Here is a 26461-nt window from a genome sequence, read left to right on the forward strand (position 1 = left end):
CAAAAGAGACATGTGACAATTTCCTCTCCTTTGCTTTACAAAGAATCAGAAGTAAGTATGACAAAATGTTACCATTTGTTCATTCAGAGTAAAAATACCTGACTAAGAAGAAGAAGGATACATGGAATAATGGATGCACTTTTGACAGCAGACACCTGAGCACACTTGGTGGCTGAGACTGCCTGCTCTCTTCTGACACAGACAGGGTAAAACTCCTCCTTGTCCGCACTGCCTTCCCCTTCCACCACTCTCCAGGACACTCTGGTGGCCCCCACGGCACCCACTTTGCTTTACATGAGGCGCTTTTCCCTGTCACTCACTGTTCGTAGCCACTCTGTGGTGGCCATGTCTCCAACAGACATCCCAGGTATTGTGGGTTTGATTCTGGGGCAGACTCTCAACAGAACAGGGTGAACTGGGCCTCCCAGGGACCTGAGGTCCTTTTGCCTCCCTAAGCAGGCCGAATCCTTCACTCCCGATCACGGTCTTTGTGTTCCATCGTGTTCAGCCTTCTCTTTCTCAGGTGTGGTCTGCCACCCTCAGAGCACTTCTCCTCAGAGCTGGGAACCGACAGGAGTGTCAGGGTCCTCTTATGCCCTTCCCTGCACATCCACACAAAGCAGGCCGGTGGGACACGCTGCCCTTGGTCTCCTGGGATGCTTTCTGCATCGACGCCGCTTGTGTGCCAGGCTGGGTATGGCTTGGCTCTTCGGCTGTCCTAGCTGTCTCCTGGAAGCCGCCTTTTGGCTCCTTCACAAAGGCAGGAGTGGCATCTCTAGTGGGCCATGATGGCCGTAGGTGAACCCACAGAGACACAGCATGGATTTTAAAGAAAGAAAAATACAGTCTTCAATAGCAGAGTAGAAAAAGGACAACTGTTGACAGCCATGTGGTTAACTGTGGCACTATTAAAGGATGTACATTCTTTAGAACACTTTGTTTACGGATTATTGGCCTTATAGGTTTTCTTTGAACATCCATTAAAATTTGTGAAATGTACATTTATTTCTGAAAAAGCTCAAATAAGCACTTAGTTTTTGGAAGGTTTAGAAAATTATTAAGTTTCTTTAATACCTAAAATTGCAGTAGGGGCCAGGGATATAGCTCAGTAGGATAAGTGCTTCCCTGGCAAGTGCAAGGGCCTGAGTTCAACCCCCGGTTCCGCAAAAAAAAAAAAATAAATAAATAAAAAAAAATAAAATAAAATAAAACTGCAGGACTTTGGGGCTTGGGATGCAGCTCAGCGGCACAGCACTTTCCTATCATGGGAGAGGCCTGAGGTTTGATCCCCAGTACTATGAAACAAGACCAAATATGACTCCGATACTTAAAGAAAATATAAGCGCAGTGAACTGAAAAATTAAGGATTAAAAGTTAATTAAAACTAACTTAATATGTTGACAAATATTTTATTTGTGTTAACAAAGAGATCATACTTTAACTATAACTTTCCTTAACTTCACTGTAAACCTCTCAACAGCAAGAGCGCGTCTTTTACAATCTCTAGTACTTGGCAGAAGAAATGCCAACAGCACGTATAAATAATGCCCACGACAAGCCTGTGTCTTTAATACTATGATGGCTGGTAACAGTCATTGTCAGCAGAACTGCGAACCACAAGAAACGAGATTTAGAATCAGTGATTAAGAAAGTGTATGTTAAAAACAACCTCTGCTGGAGGTTATAGCCTCTCAGAGCAGAGTGGAAGGGAGAAGCCTCCGCCACCTTAAACTGACACTGCCAACACGTTAACCTCACTGCTGTCGTTCTGGGAGGATCAAGGCAAAGCGATTCATTAAAAAAAAAAAACAAAAAACAAAAAACCCTAAAGACTTCAGTCACATCCATTCTCCTTGTTCACCCTTTCTGACACTTTTTTTCCAAGGTGCTAAACCCAAGAAACACCTCACCTGTAAATGTCTCCTGTCCCTAACAGCTGCCCTGCGAAGCAAGTGACTCACTGTTAGGTCAGGTACACAAATTTTGATATTTCTTTCTGCATGGAATCAAGACTTTCTTCCAAAATGCAGGTTTCTGGGCTTTTCCTCCTTCCCCCTGGGGTAACGTGTTAGAAATCCTCCGGAGGAGGTGGGAGAGGAATTCTCCAGCCCTGAGGAGCGGCTGGGGTGCCAGTGGGGCCGAGACCAAAGGTGGGGGCCGCTCCCACTCACCCAGCACTTTCGAGTGCCTCTCAGAGCCTGTGGTGCAGCTAACCAGGGCTGCGGTTCCACAAAACCTTCCGGGTCCACACAAGGACATGGTTTTGCCTAGAGGCTGGTGCCTCTGCACCAGGTTGGTATTTATTCTAGGAAAGGACAGGAAAACGGGGGCCTGTATGGTGTGGCCAGCAGGGACGTGCTGGCCTCAATCTGTTTTGTTTGCTCAGGAGAAAACATAGGCAGACGGAAATCTCCAAGTGCTAGCACAGCAGTGTTCTGAGCATGCTTTATAGATGGTAAAGGTTTACTAGTTTGAAATGACTTTCTGGAACAATACCAAGAACCTCTTTCTCTGAGTTTCTCTGAACACACACACACACACACACACACACACACACACACACACACACTGTTTCTGAGCCATCTCCGAAAGCCTGGGTAAGGTGGTGTCCGATTTCTCACTATATAGTACTATTTTCCTTTTGTAATTAATAAGCAGCTTGTTGGTAGATATTTTGAGAATATATAAAAAGCCCAGTCTTCACAATGTTGAGGTAATTCTTGTAATTCTTTGCTGAACTGACTTTTACTATGATGGTTGCAACAAAACAAAACAGCAGACACAGTCCCTGTTCTTGCTGATTTGCTGGTTCAACGATGTAAAACATTAATCTGATTTAAAATCATAAAAGTCAAGACTATACGCCAGAGGTAGCATTCTCGCCCCATCCTTCCATTCTCTTCCATTCCTTGTCAGGAACCAACTTCTCTAGTGTCTTCTCTACATAAAGTGTAAGAGATTTTAACATAAGCCAGCACCACGCATTTTCCTCCTCAGGTCACATTTTCTTCAACCTCACGGTAAAAGTAATAGTAGCTAATAAAAGCCTAAAGTCACTACCACTGGTGACAACTGCTGTTAAAGGCTCTGTGTTGATATGCTTCATTCTTTCCAAATTGAGCCTGGATTTCCCACGGGCCAAACTGCCTTAAGTCTGCCGGGGCATGGTTAGGCCAAGCCCCATGTGCTACTGATTTTACCTGCTCCTCAGAAACCTCCAGGGGAGGGGAGGCTGGCTGCTCGGACTGCCGGCCGTCCTGGTAGTTTATGTTTCGTCGCTGGCGCAGAGGAGGGAAGAGACGATTCCAGTTGATCATGCCTCCCTAAAAAGAGAGCAACAACAGTCGTCAGAGAAGAGCCTTGAGGAGTCTTCTTACAGGGCAGTCATACCTCCATGCTGGGAAGGGAAAGGCTGGACTGCTCATCTCTAGACCAGCAGCTCAAGTCCCCTCAAGATAAAAGTGGCAGCCTGCTGTGGGTGCACAGGGGAAGCCAGGTAACGGGCAACAGAAAACCTGGCTGTCCAACTGGGCGCAGAAGACAGCGACAGTGCAGCCGCACACCTAATCCCTGCCCCTGTGCCTCACTGACCTAGTTCGACAGTGGTCAGCTCCTGGACGAGGGCCTTACAGGGGTGTGAAGGAAGAAGACAGGAATGGAGGCTACTTCTTCCTCAGCCTTCTTCTATTTGTTACAACAAAACTGAGGCTCAGCAGCGGGCTAGCCGGGGCATTCTGTGAATAGCTCCACATGATGAGAGTAATCATGTACTGCAAACAGGAGCGAGCGAATCAAAGAATTAAGGAGGAAAGAAACACAAAGTAACAGTCCGTGTGGAGTGGCCCCTGGGTGTGCCGGATCCATGGCAATGCTGTATCTTGCTTAAGCCCTCGTTGTCAATGAAAAAAGTGACCGCACGAAGAAAAATATATTGTTCGACTATATGTTTTTGGCTATCCTCTAACCTTTGAATTAGTTCTAGCAAAATTATAGATTAAGATAACTTGAAAATCTTCTAATTGTTGAGTTAAAATTGCTAGGTAAAATATTTAAGAATATTCTGTATTCACAACTAAACACAAAAGTACGACACGGAAGTCCCAAGGTACCAGAAACAAGGAAACACTGAGAAACAGCAGATTCAAACAAGCCGCCAAGGCTGGGGCTGGGAGGCTGAGCCCGGCCCTGCTTGCGCAGAACCACCTGGGCTTAAAAGACGAGATGCCTCTGTGTCCAGCGGCCCACCTAGACAAACGGCTCTTAACTGGAGGTGCTTCGTGAGGGAGGGGTGAGCAAAATGAAACCCAAAGCCTCCCCCCTTCTTGGCGGAGGGGCGGGAATCTTGATCTGCTTGCCAAACTGCGAGCCAGAGGCAAATCTGAAGTTCAGGTTACACTGTCGCAACACATAGGCCTCGCAACCTATCTGAAAGTTACATGCCAACAGGTCCTGGAATGGCGCTGGAGGGATCTAAGGAGCCACGCTGAGGCCAATGCAAGGCCCCTCTGGAGAGATCCGCTTGCCCTGCGGCTGCACTGGAGTTACAGGTGACGGCCCACAGGGAATGATCCAGTGTGCAAAATGACAAAATCCACAAGGAAACACTCTCATCAGCAAGAGCCACCATGTCCAACAATCTCCTAGAGGACTTATATACCAGCAGAACGATTGGAAAAATGGTTATAAAATCAAGACTTTTAAAGCTAAGATATATACAAGGTGAACATAAGAAAAGAATAAAGTATTATGAAAAAACTCAGATGGATTTGGGAAAAAATTTTAAAACTCTACAAAAATTCAAACTACTCCTAAGCCTCCCCACTCAGGCAAGCCTAAAACCAAGAAATAAAATAAATTAGTGCAAAGAGGTGGAGAAAGAAGTATTAGAGAAACTCTAATCAAAGAAAGCTGTTACTGCTATATTATGCAAATAAACTTCAAGGGCAAGGAAGCCAAGATGAGGGATAGAATCTGTATACTATGGCAATACTGTACTTATATACATTATGAATGCGTCAAAATATAGAAAACAAAAATTAATGATATTAAAAGACAAATGGAAGTATTTATATATTTATTTTTGGCATATAACTCATTAATAGCTGAGGCAGACAAAAATCATCATTTAAAACATAAATACTGTAACACTTGTCGCCTGCACATATAAAGTCCAGAGACTCTATGCCAACTGTACACAAAGTATTTATAAAAGTGACTGTATACTAGGTCCTATATAAGATATCCACCAATACCAAAACATAAACGTAAACACTCTCTGACCAAAATTAAGTTAAATTAGAAATCAGTATCAAAATAGCTGAAATAAAATTCACATAAATGGAAATCAAAGCAAAATAATCACATAGAAATTAAAAATATATATCTAACAGTATAAAAAAGACTATTACCTATCTATCAGTTTGTAGAATGTAACTAAGTAGTTAATGTAATTTGAAAATATCCAGCTTAAATATGTTACAGAAGACTGAAGAGTTATGCCTAATTTAAGAAGTCTGAGAAAATAACAACCTAAAGAAATGAGAACAAAGTGGGTGTGGTGGTACAAGGCCAGCTGCTTGGGAGGCTGATGCATGAATGAAAGTTCAAGGCCAGCCTGGGCAACTTAGTGAGACTTCTTTGCAAAATCAAAGGGCTGGGGCCCCATCGTCACGACCTGCCTGTCCTCAAGCTGCTGGCAGAAGCTGGAGGGCTCTAGAGGCACTTGGTGAGGTCAGGGCTGCTGGACACATTGACCAAGGTATTTGTAACCTTGAGGAAGAACCAGAGAAATCTAACAATACTTTGGATCCTTCAAAGCATCACTTAGGAGCTGCTACCCCAGAAAAATCTAGAAACTGAGCTGCTTTACCTAGAATTGACAGAAATGAAAGAGAACTATGAAGCTACTATAGATGAACATAAAAAGCTCAAAGCAAAGCTTGCTCAGTATGAACCACCCAAGAAATGTACTGAAAAGGATACTTTTCAGTTAAAAAGATACTGAAAAATGCTTAGTATATAGTCTTTACTGAATAGGTGCTACAAAATTTAAATGTTAACATATTAAATTCATCTGTGATATTTTAAATGTTATAAATATACATAGAATCATCAATAAAAACTTAATATAACCTTTTGGGGTCTTAAAGCAGGAGAATACAAAGTAAATCCCGAAGGAAACCTGAACAGCCATCTAACTCAGTACCTTAAAAGACATTCTATTTGTTAGGCTGATTTGGACTAGTAGTACTGGTTGTATGTTACTTAAGTAAGTTTAATAGGGAGAGCTGTCCCTTGGTTTAGTTCCAGATGTGAGCACAGGTGCAACTGTTTTTTTGTGGAACCGGGGATTGAACTCAGGCCCTTGCTGTTGCCAGGCAAGCACTTATTCTACTGAGCCATCTCCCCGGCCCTGCAACTGTTCTTGACAATGAAGATGATAGTGTTTAAATTTCCTGAAGGCAACAGTGTGACATGATGTTTCTGCATGGGTTTCCACGAGTCTTTTGCTCTTATTTATAGAATGCGGAACAAATACTCTGCTACCACTGTGTGTGTGTGCGTGCACACATTACGTGTGTGCCAGGACTCACTTTCCTTCTATGCAGTCATGCCCTATCTGACACTGTTGCCCTGCTCGGCTCATTACCTTTTGAGTAGCTCAGTTTACTTAATGATGCAGTTACCCTGAGTATAATTTATATGACCTGAAACAGGACTGCACAGTTTGCTTGCCTTACTTAGTTGCTTAGTTAGCTGAGACAGGTAACGTAACATTCTGGGCTCACGCTCCAGCCGGGACGAGGAGACAATTACACTACATAATGAATAACATTATGTAGTGTTGTTTCCTCAAAGTATTTTTCCAGTGGTGCATTCATGTTATCTTCACTGTCCTTGTGCAGTAGGTAGGGCATGAGGCTCTGGGATCCATCCCTCGCACTGGGGTATGGAGGGAAGGCATGAGTTATTTTGAAGACATAAAAAAGATTCTCCACTCATTATCAGAACTGATGATTATGTGGCAGTCGTGTGGTATTAACATAAGACTGGCACCCTGTGTGAAGAAACAGAGTAGAGATCCGAAGTGAATGTGGCAGGGATGGGAGTGGTGGCAGAGGCATGGAAGCGAGTGGGAAAGAAGTAACCACTAACAGGACTGGGATGCCTGGCATAGGCCGGAAGGAGATAAGATCAGGCCTCAGCCTCACGCTACACATAAAATAAGGTTAGTGGTTTCAATATGGAAACCTAAACTGTTAAAAATGTTTAGGATCAGAAAATATTTTTATGCTGTTGGGAAAGAAAGGATTTCTAAGACAAAAACATAAAGCATAATCCACAAGGAAAATAATGACTAGAAATAGCTACATTGCCAATAAGAACTTTTGTATTAAAAAGTTCATCTATTGACTTAAAAAAAAAAAAAACCGGAAGACACTACAGAGTAAGATAAAGTAGGTTAAGAACACGTAACTGGCAGGTACAGTGTCCACAGAATACACAGAACACTAACGAGAGGACAGACATGGTTGGTGCATGTGAATAGAGAATTCACGGATGAGAAACCCGAGTCAAAGCCTTTCTGCAAAGATGCTCGGCCTCACCAGTACTGGGGCAACGCAAATGAAGGTGCTGTTATCTCACTGGACAAAATCAACAAGTCTAAGTGCCGGCAGGACTCATAAGACTGGTGTGAAGGAAACACGAGCTCTGTGAGCCGCTGAGAGTCTAAGCGGCGCAGCAGTGCTGAGAACTTCCATCCGCCGCCCAGGATTTCATTTCCAGGGGGTGTGGGTGTGGGGGGTCGTTTATGAGGATGCTCTGTGACACTCGGATTCTAACAGTAAGACCATTTCTAAAAATCAACTGTTCCTCAGTAGCAAAATAAATCAATAAGCGCTTCTACTGTATGACTGCTATATAAGCAGCTAGAATAAAAGAACTAGATCTACATGAAGAAAACTCAAAAGTATGATGTTCAACAAAGAAAGCTGTAGGATCTATGAAATATTTACATACATTAAAAATACTCAGAAAAATAGTAAACTATTTTAATCTTTCTTATGGACATGTAAGAGCAGTGACTTTGACCCTTCCCCAACATTTGGCAATGTTTGGAGAATGTCTGTGGGGGGGAGGAGAGGGCAGGGAAGAAGAAGGGAGGAGAGGAGAGAGGAAGGGAGCTATTGGTGTACAGGATAGAGCAGTGGTGGTGAACCTCCAGCACGTGCGCTACAGCGGGCTGTTATCACTGAGGGCTCCACCACTGTGGTAGAGGATGCTGCTAAACACTCTCCAATGCCCGAGGCAGTGCCCCCGTGAAGCCTCCAGAGTCCTGATTCATCCACACAGGCATACATATAAAAATATAAAAACACACCAGCTATATGACAGTGGGAAGACAAAAGGGCCTTCGATGCATCTGTATCATTTCATTTATTAAAGGAGAATGAAATAAGCCAAACCAAGCTCCATCCCTCTCTGGTAAAAACGTACTTAAAAAGCAGAGGGTTACAGGAGTTCTAGACTCTAGGTGTTTTAAAAGCCAGCTGCTCCCTACATAGAGTTAAATGTGAGCCTCTACAAACAGGAAACATTTCCTTCACCTTGTCTTCTTCAAAAGCAGTAACCACACATTTTTTTTTTTTTTAAAGGAGGAAGGAAACAGCTTGCATTTTGAACAGACATTCTGTAAAATATTTGTTATTAGTTGCTAAGGAGATTTTTAGGTGAAACAAAAGGTTTTGTGAAAATTAGTGATGAATTTTCTGAGAAGTAGTGGAAATTTTCAGCATCCCAGGTGGGAGCCACATGGAGCAGAGGTCCACTAAGCTCTGGAGGGTTGGGAACGGGCTGACTGCCAGTGGGGCTTTCCTGGGCCCGTGTGCTCCACGGTGGTGCCCTCCCTCACAACCTCCCAGAAGATTGGCCAGACACCGAGAAATGCAAGATGGCACCAGACCAAGAAGGCACTGTAAGGCACCTAGTCCAAGGGCTAGGAAAGTTCCCAGCGCCTTGAGCAGCTGCAGCCACTATGCAGGGCTCAGCTCCAGCGGGGACAAGGAGCTGGAGCTGAATTATTATTATTATTTTTTTTAATGTATTTGGTTGTTACAGGGTCTCACTATGCAGCTTGTACTCATATCGATCCTCCTGTTTTCAGCCTCCCCAGCACTGGGATTACAGGTGTGCGCCACTGTGCTGGGACTCTGTGGCCAGCTCAGCACCCCGAGGGGCAGGGCTAGCATGGCATGTGGGGCCAGGGATTCAATCGTGGTCCCTGCACTTGCCTAAGCAGGTGCTTCAGTCTGTTGAGCTATCTCGCAGGTCCCCTGAATTTTTGTTTTTTGAGGAAGGGTCTCACTATGTCATCCAGGTGACTTTGAACTTACAATGATCCTGTCTCAGCCTCCTTAGTGCTGGGATTATAAGCATGTGCCCCCACAGCTGGCTTGGAGCTAAATTTTAAAGGAAGAGAATGAGTTCAGTAATGGTGATGAGTCAGGTATTTTTGTCAAGGGCCTGAAAGACAGGACAGGTGGGGTTTTGCTACTTCAAGGAAGAAGGCAATGCCAAGGAGTGATGATAGAGGAGCAGAAAGTTAGAGGCAGTTGAGGGAGGAAGAGCAGTTTCTAGTCAGAACACCTGAGTGTAAACCTCTGCTCTGCCTCTTACTGTGTGATCTGAGGTTTTAAAGAAAACTCTGATCCTCAGTGTTTCATCTGTAAAATGGGAACAATAACTGCGACTACCTCCTAGGGATACGATGGGCACTGAAGGAGTTAATGGATGCAAAGCACGTAGAGCAGAGCCTGGAAGTGGCTCAAGGCTTGTTGTAGACTCGCTCTTGTTCTCACCCCCCACACTGGCCTGATGCTTCAGCGTTGTTTCTTGTCTCTCCAGCCAGATCACAGGTCCCTGGAGGGCTCCAGTGGATCAAAGGTCCAAACATGCTCCCTGTGGCCAGCACACCTGACTCAGTGCAGCCCGAGAGGATTCCTCAGCCACGCAGGTGCTCCGTGAGTGTGCAATGGTGGCCAATGGGATGGCTTAGAAAATCACTATTATTGCCCAGCACATCCTCAACTTACTTCTAGAAGGCTGGCCACTGTAGGAGAAATGAACCTTTCTTCTAAGTCTTTGGCACTTGGAAAGCCTCTATCAGCCTGCCAGGCGTTGACATGTAGAACACAGAGGAAGGGCCACCTGCACCACTGTGTGTGGTCACCTGATAACCACTATGCCCGGAAGATCTCCGGGGAGGTGACTGGCGTGACCATCCAGTGACACAGGCCACACAGGAGGCTGGGCAGAACTGTGCAAGGCCTCACTGGATCTGCCGCACAGTGAGGCTTTCCAGGAAGTCTCACCTCGTGGCACATGCGTGACACTCATGGACAGCCAAAGCTGCTTCCCAACAGGCTGGCGGCTTCGAGGCCATCTCTGCTGCTCCAAGGGCCACCTATGACTAGGTCACCCTTCTTCAAGGATGTGCGCACCCTCTCCCTCTCACACAGGTCTAGCTGTACGAAGAACCCATGTGGGAGACTGGCGGTGACCGTGAGGCCAAAGAGCGCAGCTCCTCGTGTGAAAGACACTTGCAACTTCCTGTACGCGTCCAGCACTGGTGGGCACTGTGCTGGCAGAGGGAGTGTGAAACTGCTTAGCTTCATTCACTTATCTTCTGTGTGCAATGAGCTGTCCCGGGGCCAGGTGAACAGGGCTACAACCCCGAGAAGTGACTAATTTCCTAAAACAGAAAGCGCTTAGCTGAGCTGACAAAACAAATGTACACTAGAAACTGAATGGGAGGCCCAGAGGATGAGGTGGGAGGCAGTTCACTAGAATGAGGAAGAGCAGCTACATATGGAGGAAAGAGGGGCTACCTAGGCTGCTGATCAACAAGAGCATCCAGGCAAAACTGGAAGAAAAAAAAAAATCAAAATCTCAAAGCCTACTACTACCACCACACACAGACTAGCAACACAGTCTGGGTAAGAGACAGGAGGGAAAACATAAGGGGAAGAATAAGCCCTCTTCCATATTTGAAAAAACTCATTGGTAATAAGACAAAATATGCACTTTAGGAGAAAAGCTCGGAGGACTGAGTCTCAGCATGCCAGGTGGAGCGCAAGCCCTACATTCCTACTAGAAAAAGCACCGAGAATGTGGCTGTTTCTGCGCCGCCTGGCAGCAGGGGTTTGCGGAAATGATGTACGAGGGAAACCAAGGCCTGCGCCGGGGCTTGTCCGGCAGCTCTCAGTTTCATTCATCCTGCTGACCAGTCTGGGGTTTCAGAGCACTCAATTCATACCGCTGTTCTCGGCAAAAGAGGAGGCAGTTCCCACGGGGGCGAGAACGAGAGATGATGCGTCCTGCAGTCAGGGTTCACAGCCTGCGGCTCGGCAGAGGGGAGTTTCCGGCAACACTGCTCCTCGTCATGCCTCTCCTTCCTCTTTTCTGCTCTAGATGGCCAGAGTTTTGGTGGTCACTGGGCTTGCCTGTCCCTTTCATCTTTGGGTCAGCAGGGCCAGGGCTTTCAGCTGAGCTGGGGGTGGCTGTGAGAACACATCTGCCACCTTGAAGGGTGGACCAGATGCCGCTCCACCCTTCAAGGTGGCAGATGTGTCCTTGGTCTTGTGTATTTTGACTGATGACATTTCTCTTTTTTTTTTTTTTTTATTTTTTTTTTTTTTGTTAGAGAGAGAGAGAGAGAGAGAGAGAGAGAGAGAGAGAGAGAGGTGTGTGTGTGGCCAGCTCAGCCCACCAGGGGGCGGGGCTGGCTGGCATGTGGTGCTGGGGATTGAACCGTGGTCCCTGTGCTTCGCTGAACTTGTTCTAAGTAGGTGCTTTAGACCACTGAGCCATCTCTCCAGCCCGACATTTCTCTTGAGAAGCCGAGACAATGATGTGGCTGTCTCTACTGAGACATGGGTTCCATCTTGACAATAGGTTAGTTTTGAATCAGCTGTAAGTCTAAAAGATACAGATTTTCCCTGTGATTCAACAAGTAGAGGACCTGGAAAGTTCCTGTGTGGGGAGCCACATGTGTGAGGAACAAGGACTCTGGAAAGAGTGGCAGGGCTAAACGTGAGCTCTTCACCTGGGGCACAGCTCTGGGCACAGGCTGTGGCTCCCTGGGCTCTGAGCTCCTTCCGTGAGAGATGGGTCATGATGATCATGCGTGACAGTGGGCACACCATAGGCTGGGCCACATGGCAAGTGTTCCTGGCTTCCATTTCTTTTTCAGAGGCTGACTCCTCTCCAGGGAGTTGGCATTATTATTATTATTATTATTAGGTTTAGTTCTGGGAGATAGGAATGTTCAGTCTTTTCATTGAAGGGGTGGTGTCAGGGTGGAGCAGTGTGAGGGAACAAGAGCTTCTCAAAGTCCCCTGAAATAGGAATGGAAATGTATCTCTCGGTGTGAGCCTTTCTGATTTCTGCCTATCTTTTGTTCCCCTTGCCTTTATGCCTTCTTCTAAACTTTGAGTAGTGTTTTTTTCTTTTCTAACTTTAGTTTTACACAAAAAAATTGTGAAGTACGAGTCAAAATTAAATCAGTTCTCATACCTGCTGCCAGTAAGTGTTCTGACAGAGGAGGTGAGATTCATGAGTGAGAATGAGACTAAGGATTACTCAAGGTTCTCTCTCTTTCAGGCCTCTGCCCCGACCGCTCATCCACTTTGTCTCTGGAACAGCTCACACTCTCTTGCTACCCAGAGAGGCCGCTGTTTGGGCTGACAGCAGGTCCTCAGGCTGAAGCCCCCTGCCTGAGTGGCTCCTTTGGACTTGGCTCCCTCCTCTGCATGTCAAATCCACCAGCTGTCAAGGGCTACTCAGTTTTAAGATTCTTTGCCACTGTTTAGGTCCTTGTCATCTACTGAGATCTGGCTGTGCTTCCTTGGGCAAGGTGACTGACTGCCCAATCTGCTCATTGCAGCACGGGAATCTGTATCCTGAGTCTCTCAAAACTCCACTGCCTCCACTGGAAATTTCTTGGGACATCTAGGATGGACATACTGTCCTGCTCCAATTATCTGCCCACACCAGTCCCATCCTGAGTTATCGCTCAACTGCGCTCAGCACGTTCCTTCTACTTGCTGGTGTGCCCCACTCACAATCAGCAGAGTAGGTCTGTGCTGTCACCCACGGTGCCAACTGTCCTACACCACCTGTCTGTGTAGGCCTGGCTCTTGTTTCACATCTGGAATAGCTCCTTCTTCACCCATCCAGGGCCTCTGGCTCTTGCTCTGTGCCTAGGGTCCACAGAACCCAGCTATGTGCTGTCTCTTCCTCATTGGGCTGCCAGCAACTTGAAAGCCTGGTAGTTCTGGTCTTCACATCCCAGCAGGGGCCCAATGTCCCTGTAGCTGCTGCGGGAGGGTTCGCTAGGCAGACGCTGGTCTTGACCTCTCCACCTTCCACCCTTCTGCACTGCTCACCTGGGTTAGCATGCCCATCATGGATCTTCACATGGAATGAGCACCTTGGGTGACCACCAGGACCAGGTATGGACAAGCAGAGTGGTGTGTGGTACCTTTCCTGTCCTCAGGCTTTGAACCACAAACTACCCACATGCCCTGGGAATGGGCTCTTCTGGACTGTGACAAATCTCAGTATGGCTCAGCTGTGCTGCAATCTGGGCAGGCGCTATGACTGGAAATTCTTGGCCTCCAGATGCTGTATTCACGAAAATACATCTGTCACCCAAAGCTCCAGCCTCTGAACACGAGGCAGCGGAAGGAGGCAGGGAATGCCTGAAATCTAAGGCTTCTTCAGATGTCTGAAGGATTTTGCCTGAGATGCACATGGATACTCTTGTGGTCTGTTCTGCATGACAATTGTTTTCTGGTTTTGAAAACCCATAGAGAAAAAAAGAATTTCACAAGTGATTGCAAGTGTTTAACATTATGTTGCTTCACAGAACATCTTTAAACTCAAGAGTTTTGGAAAGTGATTTTTAAGTGAACAAAGGGGGAAAACAATAGAGTAACCAATTACGACTGCTTTTCTTTTCTTTTTTTTGGGGGGGGGGGAATTGAACTCAGGACCTTGTGCTTGCCAGGCAAGCACGCTTATTCTACTGAGCTATCTCCCTGGCCCTTATTTTCTAAATAGGTTTTCACTAAGTTGTCCAAATGGGACTCCAACTTGTGATTCTCCTGCCTCAGCTTCCCAGAATGCACTACTATGCCCAGGTGATGCCAACTTTTGTACTGCTAAAATGTAGAGCACACCATCATTTAATGTTTTCTTAAGGACCAGGAGATCGTATCATGCTCTTCTTTCTCATGAAGACACCAAGGCAGAATGGAAAATAGAAATAATGTTCTTGAGGTCACTTTTGAGTCAGTCTTGGAAGAGGATCAGAATTTTGATCGATTCTATCTTTCTGTGCTGAATTTTGTCAAAAAGGTCAGTAGGAACAACTAAAAAGCACCAGAAATAACAGTAGTTTCTGTAATGAGGTACAGATTGAGATAAACAGCTCAGCTTCAACTTCACTTGAAAACGTAGCGCTTATACCCGAGTTTCATTTAATTGCAGATTTTTATCAACTAAGCATTAGTAACTTATTCCACATCTCATACTACACACTCACATACCCACAAAAGAAGAGTCATAAAAGAACCAGGCTGCTTTGTTGTCAAAGGAGTACACTAACTTGATGAGATGGTTTTCAAATCAGACTGCATCAAAAAGTGAAAGAGCAAAGTATAAAAGCAAAAGTGGCCTTGTGGTACGTGTCTGTCTCCTCGTTTGTCTCTGTCTCCCTCCCATCTCAGCTCAGGGTCAGGAAGCACCACACCGACTGTGTTCTCCATGTTCCCCAGAGCATGGCCCGGCACAGGGTGAGTTTATGTTGTAGAACAGATGTCAGTGGAAGTGACTATGTTGGTGAGACCAAGATGCACCAAGAAGTTCCCTTGGAAGGCTGGCCAAGGAGGCAAGGCCAGAAACTGCACAGTGGGGTGGCACCGGGCAGCACAGAGCTCCATTAGGTGGCTACTGCTCTCGAAAATATGCCGAGGGGAAATCATGATTTTTGCAATATGCTTGAGCCCAAAAACATGACGCTAACTGAAAGAAGTCAGTCACGCCAGCTCATGTGCACTGCCATTTATACGAAACATCCTGAGCGCAGCACATTGGTGCCAAGGGTTGGGCAGAGGGGAGTGTTGGGGAGTGGCAGCTAGTGAGGACAAAACCTATTCTGGGAATACTAAAATGTTCTAAAAGTGACGGTGGCAATTGGTGCACAACTTTGAATATATTAAGAACCAAGGACTAATACACTTCAAGTGAGTAAGTTACACAGTATGTGAACTCACAGTCTCAATAGAGCTGTTACAAATATGCTCAGGACATTTTTCATACACTAAAAATATTTTATTAAATTACTTGGTGAATTTTAGGAGTGCTCCTGATTTGCAAAGCAGGTGTGACTCATAAGAACGCATGTGTCAAACAGATCCTAACGACTGTTGCTGGGGTGGCTAAAGAGAGAAACAATTTTCACAGCCACAAAATGTTACGAAGGGCAGGTGAGAGAATACAGCTGATCCACTCCAACCAAATACTGAGAAAAGAACTCAGCTGCATGTGTGCACAACGGTGAGCTGCTCAGGCACATCGTCTGTCCCAGCAGATGTAACAGATGCTACTTACTGAAAACAGAGGTGGGACTAAGCCAGGACGCACTGCGCAGCCGATGCGAGGCTAAGGGGCAGTGACACTGCCACTGGTGCCTCTACTCCTTGCTGGCAAGCTTTCCACGAGGCTTATAACCAAGCCTGGTTCACTGACGGTGGGCTTCGCCTTAATTCTGCTTCAAAATTTACACAAAGATCTTAAAGAAATTGTGCGTCTTATTCTCAAGCTTATGCCATGGTATACGACATTTTCACTATCTGCCAATGAAGAAAGTGGTACTTTACAAAAGTTAATAGATGACCAAAACCCAGGGATCCCAGATTTCCTAATGGAAAAGTTGCTTTGAAAGCTGCTGGCTACAGATGCTTCCAGGGCAGCTGCTGGCAAATGTTCTCCCACAGGGCCAGGGAGCGTTCAGTTTTAGGCTCTGAAGATCAAGTGACAGAACTGAGGCTATGGTGCAAATTAAAACGTAAAAGCCAGTTTTGGCTTTACAGAAGTAGGTGGCTTGGCCTACAGACTGCAGGGTCCACACTTGTTCCAAAGATAAAGTTGTCAAGGATAACAGCTATCAGGTTAACTTCCAAATCAGGACTACCTCTCAAACCTTCTGGGAGCCACAGAACAGATACCCTAAACTACAATAATAACTAATATTTGATAGATCTTTCTCACACATAAACTAATAAATCTGAAAATCTTCATGACAAGCATACCAGACAGATTGTGTCTAGGTCCCCCGACGGTGCAGGGTCAGCTCCCTAAGTGCAAATTCCTTGCTCTTTCATTGCATTGTGCTGCACTATACTATGAGCAGATAGGCTGGTCAAGAAAAATATCAAACTCTTTTTTCCTTATCACTCTGACACCTCATGAGGACAGTGCTTCTGACACCTATGTGCTGGGACGTGGGTGTGTGGATTTCCTCACGTCGCAAGCGGGTCTCCAAGGGACACCACCCGGATGCCTCAAGACTCGACTCTGGCACCCTGCACCAGAGCTGGTGTCAGATGCCACTGGTCACACCGCTCAGCCCCACCATCTTACCCCCACTTCAGACACAAATCTTGAGCCCCAGGATTTTTGCTTTTGAAACTGGTGTCCCCCAAACCCCTCCTCATATCTGATTCATTTGCTAGGATGGCTCAGAAATCTTAAGAGAACTGCTTTACTCACATTTACTCATTTTATAAAATGTATCATGAAGGACACAGATGGACATCCAGATGGCAGAGACACTCAGGACAAGGCACATGGGAGGGGTGCAGCACTTCCGGGCCCTCTCTAGGACACCACCTTCAGGAATCCCCACGCCTGCAGCTGTCTAGACCTCTCTCAACCAGGACCTGTGGTTTTCTGGCACAGGCTGCGCTACAAAGGTGCAACTGATTAAGCTGATGGCCACACAACCTTTAGTCTCTCCTCAGCACTCCAGCTGGAGGGCAGGAGCTGAAAGCTCCCAACTTCTCCTCAAAGACTGGTTCCCATGGCAACCAGCTCCACACATGGAGGCTATACAGGACCCAGTCATCTCACTGGCACATAGCAGGACACTGATCTCTGCGGAATTCAAAAGGATTTTAGGTGCTGTGTGCCAGGAACCAGGAGTTGAGGCCAAACATGTATCCTTTCACAGAACCCCAGGGTTTCCCATGCAGCGCTTACGGAATGAGGGAGACACCACATGGCCATCTGCACCTGCTGATACAGGGGATCCCAAAGCCTGCTCTAGAGGACTGAGTCAGTGAAGCTGGGCCTGGTCTTTCAGTGATTGGCACAGCAAGCACCACCTCGTCACCACGAATGTCCCGAGTACAGCCAGCCTCCACTGTCACCCAGCTGCACCTCTTCCCCTGGCTCTGCCTCTTTCCTGCTTCAAAGGCCTCAATGGCCCTCCTATGGGGCACAACTCTACAGCCCTGCATGCTGGAGAAGCCCGCCTACTTGGCTTCTGCTCTCTTTCTGTTTCATCCCTATGGCAACCTTGATCTCAGGCAAATGTCTCTACAGCTGTTTGGCACTCCATGCTTGTCTTCAGAGTCCCAGTGCTGGATGAGGACCCCAGCGTTGGTCTCTTCAAGGTTCCCTCAAACACCCTGGGCTGTGCACAGCCTCAGAGAGAATGACCTTGGGGCCACACACAAACTCCCAGCAGAGGCCTGGCCCTTCCTCCTCTTCATCTTCCCAGCCGCAGACTTCTGGGAGGCACAGACAGCACCTTTTGTACCCCTGGGCTGGACACTGCCTCAGAGCCAAGAGGCACACAAGTGCATGAAGCACAGCTCCCATGCTCCAGCAGCTCCTGGCGGCTGTGACAAGCACAGCACAAGCCCGTGAAGTCAGCCAATGGCCCAGCAGAGAAGAGGGTCCCCCGCTGCAGGCAGCAAGGTGACAGTGCAGCCTCCTTCCCACTCTGGGTATGGCAACTGTGGCAAGGGAGAGTGAGGCAGAGGGCAAGGAGAGTGAGGCTAATGTGCCCGACACATGGCCCCCGTGTGAATATAGGGAGAACGGGCCACTCCGATGCGGGAGCTGTCAGTACCTGCAGCAACTGCAGGTAGGCAGCAACTCGGCTCTCAGGGCCATGAGCCCTGAGACAATCAGCCAGGAGCTTTGGCTAGCGATCACTTGTGGAAGTGTCCAGAAAGATCCATAAGAGACTCAAGTGCCTCTGGAGCATTAGTGCACTGCTAGGCCTGATGAACCCAAGGCCCACTGGCCCCTGACCCTGTCCAACCCCGGGGACCCAGCTTCAGAGGAGGCAGGGCCAGCAGAGTTGCCCTGTGCAATCAGAGTTGCTACACAGTGATGAGACATGTTCTCCACAGCCTAAGGTGGTAGTTACCATGGTAACAAGCCCTAAGGGAGGTAGGGATGCCCACTACCAGAGTTCCCTGGATCTCTGGGAACCACCTCTTCTCCAGGCTCCCTGTCTTCCATGGTGCTTGCACTCTGGGTCTTCATGCTGCCCAAACTCATACTTGGCCTCTTCCCGGGGTTGCTTTCCATTCATCCTGCACTCAGCTGGTCTTACTAAGCGAAGTCATTCTGTCAATACTTAAGAGTACACATATCTGCTCGTTTATGCCAGCATAATTGACATATTGAACAGGCACATAAAGTCCCCTTATACCAAGGGACACTGGCTGGGACAGGAAATGATCCTTAGTGAGCCAGGGGCCACTGAGCAGAAGGGGCCTCAGGAACCCGATGGCAGGCTGCAAGAGGCTCCAGAGGTGGTACTGTTTGCCATGAAGACTGCAGAAGGAAGGGGAGTCTGTGCAGCGCAGGGGTGCAGTGAAGAGGTGTCACAGGGCAGGCTTGTCACAGGCTAAGGAAAGAGATGGAGTCAGGTGAACTAGGGAAAACATGCACCTCCAGTGAACTGCAAACAACTCAGCATGGTGTGCCGCAGGCTGCAGAAAGGAGATGTGGCTAGGCAGACGCCTGTATCTTAACCACTCTGACGGCCATGCAGCACCACTGAGGACATTCAGTGGGAGCAGAAACATCAGGCTTCGCTTTCCTGAGGTGGGTGGACCACAGGGAGGTAGAACAGAGGTGGTGAGTCTGCTCCCAGAACTCACACAAATGATGATGTGGGCCTGGACCGAGGCTGTTAGGATGAGAGGGAGGGAATGACTGACTTAATGTAAGAAGATCCCCAGGAAGGGCCACGAGGGATACAGAAATGCCTAGAGCACAGAGGGAGGCGTAGTCCCTGATCTAGATCGGGAGCCAACAGCCCGATGCGGAGTGGGGCTGTGGCTTGGGGTGGCCCTCTGTGCGATGGGGGAGCAGCTCAGGAGGTGGATGAGCAGAGTCTGGAAATGGCCTGTCCAGGCAGTGGATAGGGAAGAAGAGTCTCATACAGACTGGCACCAACCTCCACCTGAGGGCCAGATCTAAAGTCACCCCCTAGTTGGCTGCTCCCCTGTGCTGTCTCCTAGCCTGGCTGCCTTTCACATGGCCACGTGATGTGATTCTCAAGGTGAGCACCCTACCTTTGTTACCAAGTGTGTCACTTTCCACAGCTTCAGTGTCAAACCCTGCACGGGCTGCCTGATTAGCAACACCCCTCACCAGTCAGCTGCCTCACCACTTGCCACTTCTCAGGGTGCTGAACCCCCACACTTCCCTCACACAGCTCCAGGAAGTTTTCCTGTCCAGGGTCACACTGTCCCCTCCGCACGGATGCTTGCTGCTTCCCTTCCTGGGACTGGAGCCTTGTCCTCCACATCCACCCAGATCCCTCCCTGCTTCAGTCACCAAGTCCCAGGGCAGATCGGCCAGCAGCAGTGGCGCTGTCCTCCCTGGCTCAGTGGTGGGGCCCCAGTGCTATTCCAGGTGCCTCTGCCCGCGCTCCCCAAGCCCACCACAAACTCATTAAGGGAAAGGAAGTATCCTGCACTTCTTTTGTGCTGCAGAGGACCTTTCAGTCTTGGTGAGGGCTTCTCAAGCAGGCTGCTGCACCCCCAGGCCAAGTGAGGAGCATAGGCATGGGCAGCGGGCAGCAGCGGGATGAGAGGGACGATGCCGCAGGCAAAGGCCTCTTTGGGGACACGATGAACTAAGGCTTGGTTACCCCCAAAAGCTTGCAATTGATGGCTGCAGGCAAGTCAGTCTAAGCATAAGCTAGCTACTGAGTGACTTTCTCACCAAATTAAGAGCTATGAAAAATATCTGAAAAGCAACAGGTTTTACACAAACAAGAGGTTTATTTTAAAATATGAGGACACAACTTGAGGTTGCTATAATAAAAAGATTCAGAAGCACTAAAACAAACAAAAGATACACACGGGCTGGGCATCGTGGTGCACACCTGCAATCATAGCCATTGGGAGTCTGAGGCCACCCTGGACCACACAGTGAGTTCTGGGCCAGCCTGCACCACAAAGTGAGACTCGGTTTCAAAGGCAAAAATAGATATGAAGCTTTCAAAGAGTGGAAGCCATAGTTCTAGTCTGGGTTAGAAAGTTGATTAAACCTGAAGCCTGGCACTGAGTTTCCTGCCTGACAAGGTGAAAAGAGAGGTGGGGCAATATGGAGCTGCAAGGCAGAGGCCCTGGAGTCTCAGCACAGACCCTTGGCCAGCAGTACCGTATCCCCTGGCAAGCAAGTACGCTTCTGAGCACTGAAGTAGTGAGGGGAAACCTACACTCTCAAGGCAAGCCATGAGATAACATCCGTAGGGCACTTAACACGCGGCTGGCGCACACGTGGTGCTCTCCTGCTCAGAGGTGGCCGAGGCAGTTCTGCTCCCTGAGGACAGAACCTGTGGCTGTGGCAACCTCAGTGGCTAGCCCGACACTATCCTAGGCCTGATGTACTATGCTAAGCAGTAAACTGCTGACAGAAGAGAACAAACCTTCCCCATGGAACTGGTGCCACAGTTCTCAGGGATGCACAGAACACAGCTGGCTGCCTCAGTGGTGGCTCGCAGAGGCACTCTGTGTGGCCTACGGAGCAGTCCCTACATGGTGATGTGCGATGTGATTAAACACAGCTTCATGAGGGCACGCAGCAGGGGGCTGAGCTAGTGAGGGTTAGGTAAAGTAAGGTCCAGGCAGATAATGAGGTTTAAGCATATACGTGAGATGGCACAGGAAGCATACAGTAAACAGTACACTGTGTGCTGTCCAGCAGACCCTGCAACACAAAGGTCCCTGAAGGAGCTGCGGGCCTGGTACCCAACTCTGGGCTTCAGACCTGAGAGGGGAGACCAAGCTAGGCGTGCAGGGGCCTCACAGTGCAGGTGATGCCTCCAAGGCTGACAGGAACGTCAGTGTTTCATGCACTGTGGCTTGGGCAGGCACCAGGCGATCCTGGGGCAGTCAGGAAAGACACAGGGTTGTGTTTGCAGCCAGCCACCAGGGGAATTACAAGGGGGCCCTGGGAGGCCATGCGCAGGATTATGCTTCTGCTGCAGAGAATTACTTTCCTGTTGAAAGCTGCTACAGTGCCAGGTGTGCCTGCTGTCTATAGCAGGGACCCACCAAGGCAGTGGGTTGGCTGGACCCAGCGGAAACTCACTGTCCAATGGAAATGGTAAGTGGATCATCATGGACAGGGCCAGAGGGCACAGGTCAGCTGCTGGTGTGCCAAACACCGCATCACCCTCCTCTGCTGCAGCAAAACCTCTTCCGCAGCTCATGCCACTGCCATGCGTTGGTGGGTTCCTGACGACCAAGTGACAGAACCCAAGAGTCAAATGTGATGGACGGATCAGTAGAGAGTAATCCTGGCTACATTATGGCTCCTTTCAGGGGGAACCTGGGGAAGACAGTGATGGAGAAAAATTCTCCCAGGGGTGCATCTGGGTGCTGTATTTGGGCATCTGCCTTGTACATAAGAAGTAATAAGACGCAGCACCTGGACTCACTGGTGTGGTCAACAACTTGGCTGGCTGGTCAGGGTCTGGGAAAGAGGGGACAAGGAAACCCAGGAAGAGGTGAGGGCAGTGGACACAGCTAAAGGAACAGAAGCAGTATGGTGATTTTGTTTTACAGACCATGGACAAATGTCACAAGAAAGACACTCAACAGGAGGCAGGTAGAGTGACTCAACAGAGCCACACTATCACTGGTCCCCCAGGGTGGGCACACGACACAGTAGCCATGAGGGTGGGGAAGAAGGCTATGTGTGGGCCTCACTCCCACAGGCAGACGTAGCTGCTGTCATTGTGAAGTGTCCAACCTGCCCCCAGCAGAGCCCAATCTGGCCCCCATTCTTGAGCAGGACACAGAGCCGCTTCTTGCCAAGCAGGCTACTGGCCCCTTCCACTCTGGCAGACTGAATCGTGATCCCCCCATTCCTGCGGTAGAGTACTACCCAACAACATGGCTGCATTCCAAACAAAGATTTTTAAGAGGCAATTAAGATTACATAGGGTCACAAGGTGGGCCCTAACCCCACAAGACTGGGGGCTTCAGAAGGGCAGTGTTGGAGCTCAGAACACAGTAATGCAAAATCTGGTGCCTTGTACTGAGGGACTCTGAACTGAAGGATGCAGGAGGGCCTCGGGAGCACGGACTCTGATGGTCCACTGCCTGGACTCTTGTCCCTCCTCCTCTGAATTGCTCTTTCCCAAGACAGGTCACTAAATAGAACTCTTTTCCCACAAAACAAGCCATGAAGCCTACAGAGGTCCCCTTCTCCCTGTTACCACAGGCCATACTCTCTCTTTTCATTCTTCCCATTTCCCTGCAGGATTTACCTCCCTGGGAAAACACAGGGCTTCTGCTAACCTGTCTTCATCTGGCACAGAGTTCTCTCACAAAACTCACCGAGCCCCTCACCTCTGCAGAGCTTTGATCATTTACCCCTCCAGCTCAAACTCCATCGAGTGATGCGCACCCTCGATCCCTAGATACTGCATGGCTCTCTTTATGGTATGCCCCAGAGTCACTGCAAATTCAAATACAACTCTTGCTTCTCTGTCTGGTGTGTCTGTCTGTCTCTCTCCAGCCTCTTTTTAGACATAAACTCTGGGACCCACATCCTTCAAGGGATTTCAAAGATGTCAGATCTCACTTTCTATTTCCCAGCTGTCACCTGTACACTTACCTCCTGCACTCCAGACTGGCAAGATGCAGGCAGATAGCAGGGCAGAATCACGTCTCCCAGCACCCCAAAAAGTAAAGAAGATAAAAGCAAGGTATGAAGAGCCTGGTGTGCTGTTTGTGGAGGTGTCCAAGGAAGATCAGGCCTGAGGTTTTGGCCTAGGCATAGTAACCCTTCTGCCCTGCCTCCCTTGAAAGATAAGGGCCATATCACATCATTTTTGCACAGTGTGGTATCAGCAGATAAATATGCAATACTTGGTTACAAGTTAAGAAAATGTGGCATTTATCTGATTCATTTGTTGGTTGTTCTCTTAAAATGTCTTACCTTCATATGCTCTTCATTTCAAACAAGGAAAATCATGATGCTTCACACTTTATATGCATTTTAACAGGAAGACACTGTGGCTTTTACAAGATTATAAACACAGATAAATATCCTATCTTGTTAACTGGGTTGGTGTTTCTCTAAGAAATAATGCTTATCTAATATAAGTGGAACAAGAATGTCCAGTCTGACCAATAGTTCAGCTGCAGTTTATGTTTTTGCCCTTTAAAAACAACCAAAAACGGCCACCACCAGAGACCTACATTCTATCTGGAGGGATGTCAAATCCACATCACAAAGCACAGGAATCACACGCAGTCCCTACCACACTTGCACCGCAGGAGGAAAGCTGCCGAGGCCCACAGACTTCAGCCACCCGCCGCTACCTGCTGCTGTCTCTGGCGCCGCGCCTGTGCAAACTGCGAGAGCATCAGCTGCCGGTCAAGCTGCTCCATTCTCTGCTGCCTCTGGATGTCCACGGTGGCTCCCATCCCGACTCTGGCCTCGCTGCTGGGCTCTGAGGAAGAGAAGATGGGCTCCAGTGTCCAGGAGAAGAACTGGGCCATCCAGCTGGGGATGCAGAGCACCTGGTGAACTTGGAACATTTTGCTGTCATAGCACAGACCGGAAATCTAAAAGAAAAAGGTACGAGTGGACTGCTGATATGTAACACAGACTGAAAGAGCACACTCAACATAGCAACCAGTAACTGCAAAACATCCCTGGTGGTATTTCTCTTAGTTTTAGCAATTTCAGGTGAGAAGCAAAAACTCTGACCAAGTTACAGAATACTATGCAGTAACAAACAACAAAAATTTAATTTATACGGTGAAACAAAATTGATTTTATTCAATAAGGAGATGACAAAAATCCTAGACATGGGCCGGGGAGATGGCTCAGTGGAATAAGCGCTTCCCTGGCAAGCGCAAGGGCCTGAGTTTAAGCCCCGGTTCCACCAAAAAACAAAACAAAACAAAAAACAACCCAAAAAAACCCCTAGACATTTAACAAAGTACAGGTAAAATAAGTTTTAAAAATAATCTTAAAAAAAAAGCCATGAAGGATCAGAGTAGCCATATGATTCGCCACTGTGGTAGCCGCAGTTGCCCCGGGCAGAGGCCGTCAGGGACGACACAGCAGCAGCAGACTGCTCCAGCGCGGGCTCGTCTCAACCCTCCACACGGTACATTCATTAGAAAACAAAGAAGCCTAAGACCTTGGCTTTTCTTCACCTAGTGTTTTAATCAGTTTTTCAAGTGCTGTACTGAGCTTTCTAGATGTTTAATTCCTCATCAGTATTAGCAGGTGATAATTCTTTTTACAAATACATTTTCATTTTTAAGGAAATTTATACGGAAAGAAGAATCTCAAGCCACCCTGTGGTTTTTTAGCTAAAAATAACTATGGCTGTGCCTTTGTAAAAGAATCTTTAATTTCATCCTTAGGATAAGAAGTTATTTATACCAAATAAAAGCACTTAACAACTTTCTGCCTAATCTGAGAAAAGCACATTTTAATGTTTTATTAATATAATTTAAATTAATCAGACAAGGATTTATTGAGCCCCTGTACTGCAAATCCTGCAGGGAAAAGATAAACAAAGCCCCCAACTCCCACAGAAGTTAGCAGTGGTCAATCACTTTTCAACTGAGAAACGACAGTTAACAAGTGAACATACAGAACCATCTCAGACAAGATCTATAAAGGAACTTGGAACAGGAACCCACTTTAGGTGGGGTGGCGAGGAAAGCCCTCAGAGGAAGCGATACTTGAGTAAAGATCTTAAGGATAATGGGGTAGCAGGGGACTGAAGAACTAAAAAGACTGGGGGTGAGGAAACAGTCAATACTTTGCAGAAGTCGGCTTGGAGGATCTATCAGGCATTTTATGGAGCTAACGGACATGCAGCTGGCTATGCAAATCTGGAACTGAGGGGACAGTTAGGCAGAGGTAAGGACTGGGAGTCTCTGGACACCACGGGATCGGATAAGATAACATGGGGGGGGGAGGGCATAGCACAGGAGAGGCGACAAGAGAATGAGATCAGCTGCATGCCAACTGATACTGTGGGGCTGATAGAGAAGATGCCAGTAGAGAACTATGAGAAGAGGCTGCCAGGGGAGGGGAGGGACAAGAGCGAAAACAGGAGGGGTTAGCAGCAATGAAGCCGAGCAAACGCTGTTTACAGAGAGCAGCGTCAGTTCTGTCCAACACAGGCTGCAGCCGGGCAAGGAGAGCTGACCACAGCACGCAGGGCTCTGGTAACTTTATCAGAAGGGCTGGGGCAGCTAGCTGTAGGCATGAAAGACAGACGGTACTAGGTGGAAGAGTGGAGAATGGAGGGCTTTTGGCTGCAAATAATTTCTGTGTTGCTCCTCTGTAAAACAACGAGAATGAAAACAGAAATTAACTCATAGGAAGAGAGATGTATGGGGGAGAGTGGGGTTGCAATGGCTGAGGGTTTCCAGACTTAATAAGGAATATAAACCCTCAGACTGAAAACACTGGTCTCCAGAAGGATATTAAAATGAAATTTACTTCGAGATATATTGGGATGAGACAAAAAAGGAATCCTTACAAGCAACTAGAGATAATATGCAGACTCCCTGGAAAGGGAAGACAACCCAAAAATATTAGCAGATAATAGCAACAAAAAGGATATTAGAATTAAACAAACAATTACAGAAGCTTTGATAGAGAAAAACTTACAAAAATATGAAAAAGAATACTAAAAAAAAAAAAAAAAAAACCTCTAGTAATAAGTACACATACTGCTATCCATGAGTGGGAAGATGCAAAGTTGCTAAGATACCAATTTTCACCAGGAAGTTAGCTCAGCAGCTTAAGTGTCCGCCTGGCAAGTGCAAGGTCCTGAGTTCAATCTCCCATACAAAAAAAAAAAAAAAAAAAA

General features: G+C 47.5%; 1 protein-coding gene across 1 annotated transcript in view; it reads right to left on the reverse strand.

Moving 5' to 3' along the window:
- Ubac2 (UBA domain containing 2) overlaps positions 1 to 26461 on the reverse strand; it is a 161229-nt gene that overhangs the window by 7735 nt on the left and 127033 nt on the right. The window contains exons 7-8 of the mRNA XM_004631192.2: positions 23937 to 24182; positions 3201 to 3323 (exon numbers count right to left, since the gene is read on the reverse strand). Coding sequence (XP_004631249.1) covers positions 3201 to 3323; positions 23937 to 24182 — 369 coding nt within the window. The remainder of the gene's footprint in view (positions 1 to 3200; positions 3324 to 23936; positions 24183 to 26461) is intronic.

Source organism: Octodon degus, unplaced genomic scaffold (assembly GCF_000260255.1).
Source record: "Octodon degus isolate 3935 unplaced genomic scaffold, OctDeg1.0 scaffold00039, whole genome shotgun sequence".
Classification (NCBI taxonomy): Eukaryota; Metazoa; Chordata; class Mammalia; order Rodentia; family Octodontidae; genus Octodon; species Octodon degus.